Source organism: Coccinella septempunctata, chromosome 2, assembly GCF_907165205.1.
Source record: "Coccinella septempunctata chromosome 2, icCocSept1.1, whole genome shotgun sequence".
Lineage (NCBI taxonomy): Eukaryota > Metazoa > Arthropoda > Insecta > Coleoptera > Coccinellidae > Coccinella > Coccinella septempunctata.
The window spans coordinates 50663915-50669681 of record NC_058190.1 but is presented as its reverse complement, the minus strand read 5'-3'; the positions used below and the strand labels follow the sequence as shown (position 1 = coordinate 50669681).

The 5767-nt window shown below is 36.7% G+C and overlaps 1 protein-coding gene across 3 annotated transcripts in view; it reads right to left on the bottom strand.

Annotated features, from left to right (window-relative positions):
• Positions 1 to 401: 401 nt before the first annotated feature.
• The window catches only part of LOC123306591 (neogenin), an 84324-nt gene continuing 78958 nt past the window's right edge, over positions 402 to 5767 (bottom strand). Inside the window, exons 13-23 of one of the 3 annotated variants that reach the window (XM_044888654.1) lie at positions 5586 to 5744; positions 5324 to 5529; positions 5121 to 5268; positions 4896 to 5057; positions 4636 to 4830; positions 4520 to 4558; positions 4072 to 4443; positions 3820 to 3888; positions 3228 to 3444; positions 2296 to 2474; positions 402 to 1593 (exon numbers count right to left, since the gene is read on the bottom strand). In XM_044888654.1, the coding sequence (XP_044744589.1) occupies positions 1358 to 1593; positions 2296 to 2474; positions 3228 to 3444; positions 3820 to 3888; positions 4072 to 4443; positions 4520 to 4558; positions 4636 to 4830; positions 4896 to 5057; positions 5121 to 5268; positions 5324 to 5529; positions 5586 to 5744 (1982 nt within the window). In that variant the 3' untranslated portion in view covers positions 402 to 1357. The remainder of the gene's footprint in view (positions 1594 to 2295; positions 2475 to 3227; positions 3445 to 3819; positions 3889 to 4071; positions 4444 to 4519; positions 4559 to 4635; positions 4831 to 4895; positions 5058 to 5120; positions 5269 to 5323; positions 5530 to 5585; positions 5745 to 5767) is intronic. The other 2 variants (XM_044888655.1, XM_044888656.1) reach the window with 2 other exon arrangements.

The following is a 5767-nucleotide window of genomic DNA, read 5'->3' as shown; positions in this document are numbered from 1 at the left end:
TTAAAATTCTATGTTCTGAATTTTGGTCGACATAGAATTTCTGACATTTGGAACACTTGACATTCAATCAACGACCATGCTACCAACCTATGGAGGGTACCCTCCATATACCAACCTTAACTTCAGTTATCTTTAAAGGAAATTTATGTAACATTACTGTGGAGGGAAGAGAACTAGGTTCCTTCGGAAGGAACCAATCCTAATCGCCCACTAGCGATGGCGATCACGTGAGTGCCATCTGCCCATGTGATTGGTTCCTATGAACTTAAACTTAAGCAAGGAACCGATATAATTGACAGTAGCGTTCACCTATTTAACATTGGCGTTTTCGATATGAAATCTTTGAAAAGGTTAAACTTAGATTACTATTAAGAAAATAGAAATATAAGAAAACACAGGTGTAATGTTTTGTATTTTATTATGAATCAGTCGCATACATGTATAGAGTATTTTTTTTGTATTACACCATCATTACAGTAAAAAATTGTTTCAAATATATATAAATATATATTACACTTAAAGTACATTTGTAGACAATATTTAGAAAAATTCGAAACCTAAATTAAACTTGGACATTCAAAGAAGTATGCCTTACAAAAGTAAATAAATAATTACGTATCACTAAGAAAGAATAAATATAAACTTTCACTCACAATGAAAAATTTGATTGTTTGTTTTTAAAAATGTAACAAACACATAAATCACAGAATATCTTTGTGTAAACTACAAAGCTTTTTCCTTCCAACAATTGTTAACTATCTCCTTTTGAATCAAAATAGTGAAAGGGACACTGAACATGTAAGACAAAAAGCCGAATAAATTTTTGCATCAACTGATTAGAAATGGTCTGGAATTTGAAAAGAATGTTCGTTCTGCTTTTTGCTAAATCGAATAGACCTAATTTATACACTTTTATTTACACAAAAAATTTAGGCAGTTCAGAGTATGTACATTGTAAATTTAATGTTCTCTAAAATCATTAATAACATGGCAAGAACACTATTAGTCTTTCATGGAAAATAGTTGTTTTAAAATATGAACAATCGTATAGTTTTAGGCGTCATTGTTGCAAAAATTCGTTTTAAATTTAGGCAATCTTAACAACATAGCTGCACTTCTCCCATAACTTCAGTCATTGCAAATATTAAGCTATTCTATTTTCCGTACAAGATCCTGTTGAAGATGAAGTTGAAGATTCAAGAATTGCCAGCAATAAAAGAAATTTAGTTGTTCCTCAGAGATAGAATTTATCGTTATATCATTTCGGTGAAACAGAGAATAGAACAGCCTCTTCAAGTATTAACAAATAGTATTGAGACAATTTTCAAGTTTGAGGATTCGCTGATGAATTCGAACACTAGCATTCAAACTCATTGGCAGTTATGGCATTCAAAGTTAACATTAGGCCTTCCAAGTTCGCCATCTCTTGATTTAGCTCCTCTGTAGAATGGGAAGGCTGCAACCGCTGTATCTCATCTGAGGTGTGCGGAGGAGGATTGGAGGCACTGATTCTGGATCCCCCCATCTGCGATGCGGGAGGCAACTTTTTGAAGGGCGAGCAATTAGGTCGGATTGTAACTTGAGGTTGAGAAACTGCAAAATTGTTACGATTCAGTTTCAAGAATGTTCTTGGCGTATGGAATAAATAGGTTTTATGATGAAATGATGTGGTCGATTTTGTTTTGTAGTGGTAAAAACGCTAAGATAACTTGAAGATTAAGGTATAAATTAAAAAGTGCAAAATAAGGTTTCATTTGAACATAAGTAATGATCTATTTCAGATGAATTACTGTACTTTACCTACGATTGTGAAAAGATCATCTCGTGTCATGTCATGTCCAATAATATTTCAACAGTTACTACGGCAACTTCAACATTGCTATACAGAGTGAGTCTTTGAATTATATATATACGATTTTATTGAAATAATTAAATATCTATATTTATAAATCAATGTTGGTTTTTTTCCCATGAATGTATGTTTATATTAAGAAGTTGAATCAGTGATATCAAGTTATCTATGCATATGCCTATGTAAGCAAGGAAATGAAAATAATTGTCCCGCAATTGAGAAATATTCAAACCCCTCGTGTGGCATTGAGTAGAAGCCCTGAATATAATCTAACAGAAGTGCAGTATCGCTAAGGAAAGAATGCAGTAGAAAATTATGAGTTAAGAAGCATGAGGTTAGTAGATTGAGGAAGTTTATCAACGAATGAGAACAAACAACGGAGCCATGAAATCGCCAAGTTGTTTGTTCAGGTCGAGACTACTTATGCTTTCTAAGATATTTACCAATATGTTTCGCTTGGGGAGTGCCGGGCGCGGATATTGGCGGAGGTGCAGGTACTGTGAAACTTTTCAGGGGATGCCCCTGCCCCTGCAGCCTCTTGCCAGCCTGTGATTCAGCCAATAAGCTCATACCAGGCGCATACCCACTTGTCGAAGGTACGTGTGCCACGGGAGGGGGTTGACTGAAAAACATTTTAGTGGGGATTAGAATTTAATAAACGGAAAAAAATTAGTTCTGATTAATGGGGGATCGTCGGGTAGAAAGAAGGAAACGGGTTGTTTTATATCGACTAGAAGTTTTCAGAAATGTTTGGAATGATCCTGAAGAAAACAACAAGAACTGAAAGACAACGGAACCTGTACGAAAATTCGGTTTACTTTACTTTGTACCTGGGTGCACATTTGTATTTTTGATTACTAGTTACATGTTCTGTTTTCTGTACTTCATTTTATAAGTACCGAGTGTTTTAAAGGTGAGTCTTAAACAGTAGGTTAGAACTGAAAATAAAAAGTTTGAGCCAAAATAACACCTACAAAACTTTTAAAATGATGAGCAGTACTCAGTTATTTGTTTACATCGAGAAACGGAGATGATTCTTAGTGTCTTGGTGTTTTCATGAACCCCCGAAGCGTCCTGAATCTTCTATCGAAAAAAGACTCACCTTTGAAAACACCCCATACAGTGGGAACTTCCAAATCCAATTTCAAAGCACATTGAAATTGAATTTCCAGTGAAGATGGTTTGGTACTGAAGAATATTACTTTTCTGCTTTTTATGAAAACCAAATTAAATTAAATCTATTGAAACATGATTTTGAATCGAAAGATTTTCTTCAGTACAGAAGGAATAAGCATTGGTGACAGCTACTACTATTATTCGTTATTTCCAGTGTGCTTTGGTTGTGATAGGTGATAAATTTTAGATCGATTCATACCTGATATACGAAGGTGATCCCTCATAACCAACAGGGATATTGGTTGGGTGCGAAGCGTAGGGGCTCTCTATAAGGGCAGAATTTGGATGTCCGGCATCCACTGTAACATGCGCCCTAGGCGCGCTGTACTGTGTTCTGGGATACGGCGGCCTACTAGATGGAGTTGAGTCCGTACTGGACTGACTTATACCCGCCGTGTTGATCGGTGTTGCGATTGCTAAAATTCAAGGTTATGAAACTGACAACGATAACTTCATCAACTTCATCAGATAGTATCTGATAGTTGAATTGAATTTAGTGTTGAGAAACAAGAGGTTTCATCTTGGTTTTTCCATAAATTATCACTTTATTTTTATTCCACAGGGAATACAATATTTATTTTTGCAGAATTTGAACATTTCCAGTCGATGGCAAAGGAGAGTAGCCGGTTCAAAATGAAAACTCTTGTAAAATCGTTCATTACCACTTATGCTGTAGATTTTAGATACACACAATAGAAAGCATTTCGAAAGTAGATGGTTTAGTTGTGGAGTGTTAATGAAAACTAAAGGTTTGAATGGAAAAGAAACAAGCATAGCTGTGTGGTACTTACGTTCTCTTGGCGGCTTAGAATCTACAGGAAACGAGATGGGTTTACTTTTAGGTGTTCTTTTCTTATCGTCTGGAAAAACATGGAGGTGCAAATGGCGAAGCGAAAAATGTATTGTGCAGTGTGAATTTGTAGAAAAATGAACGGCTAAAAATACCTATTTACATCTCGCACCAAATAAAACCAAGAAATAGATGGAGTGAAAGATATTCAATAGCTAACTAAAGACCAGTTACCGAATAAAACAACACTCACCCATATAACTAGGAACATAAGTCCTTTTATCCAAAGAACTAGAGTGGATATTGTCGTGGTTATCATAATCGTTTCCACCAACACTCCTAGGTAAAGTGAGAGCTCCGCTACTACTCGCAGCGTCATTACTTGAGTGACTTTTCTCCAGGTTCTTCAGCTCCATTTGATCGTGGTGTATCCAGAGGTCTGGAGGTTTGATACTCTGGTTACCCTTCTGATAGCCCTTTTTACTCCTATCGGGCGACGTTGCAGTTGGCGGTTTCGTCCGGCAACACAGGAAAGCTGTTACTATACTAACTGTCGTTAAGGCAACGGCACAGCCTACTATAATCATGTACAAGAGCATATCGCCGGAAAATATGCTGTAAGAATCTGAAATATTTCGAACATATTATGAATAATTCCCACCAATGACAATCCAAAAAAATAAAAAAGAATAAATAATTACCTAAGGCTTGCCCTCTAGAGGAATTTGCAAGACCAACAACTAATAAAGAAAAAAAAATGAAAGTAAGTAAAAAAATGAAATAAAAATCAATAGAATTAAAACTTTATGGTACTCACTATGCCCAGTCCTGAATGTGACGACTGTTGAAAATGGTCCATTACCCCTACTATTCCTAGCTTGAATTTTAAAAAAGTATTCGGTGAACGGTTTCAAATCAGGTATAATGCTGGTATGTTTATCGCCCTTTATCGCTAACACTGACCACTCCCTATCGCTCTTAGTAACATTGTCAGTATAAAAAATTATATATCCTACAAAAAATATTCCGTCAACATCGATTCAAAATCCAGAATTGAAAAAAAAATTTAATACACACCTGTTATTCGTGAGCCAGCCATTTTGGGCGGTTGCCATGACAATTCCACCTGCTGCGATTCGTCTTCTGTCATATGGACGTCAAGGTCCCTTGGCGCAGCACTTGGGGCCGTGTCCCAAGTACTATTGGTAACAACCATGCTCCAAGGGCTTTCTTTTCGACCTAGAAGGATACGAATAAATCGATAACAGTGCTACTCTTCAATCGATTCCGTTTTTCACTCACCTCTAACCAATTTAACCGAGAATTCATACAGGGTGTTGGGTTTTAAATCGCTGATCATCAGATTCAAATCAGAGACATTTAAAAATTTACTTTTCATACTTTTTTCCGCTTCGTACTTCACCACGTAGTATCTGTTATCTTTGATGATCTGAAAAGAAAGTTTTAATTTTCTCTTTTCTACAAACCGTGGTCGATCTACCAACCTGAGTCTTCCCTAAGGTAGTATCAGTCCAATACAACACAACAGAATCTGTGCTTAAGACATGCGCTTTCAGGCCTATGGGGGGAATTAGGGGCTGTGGGGGTTCAGGGGGAGGTTCGTCCTGGGTTCTAACATTAGCGTAAGCTGGTATCCCAGCTCCTATTTGATTACTCGCTCGTAAACTTATCACATACTCGGAGTTGGGTTCTAGGGTAAGGAATTAATGTCAGAAGTTGCTCGATTTAGAATGCACAAAATTTTACCTAGTCTTTCGATCATATAGCTCCTAGTTTTATCGTCCAGCTCTTCGGAAAGCATATCCGGGACCCCTTTACCCCATCCCAAGATGTAATTTCTGATTTTTACGCCCTGATTTTTTGGCGGCGTCCAAGTCACATACACTTTGTCAGAGAATGGTCGAACTGAAACATAAGGAAAATGTAAA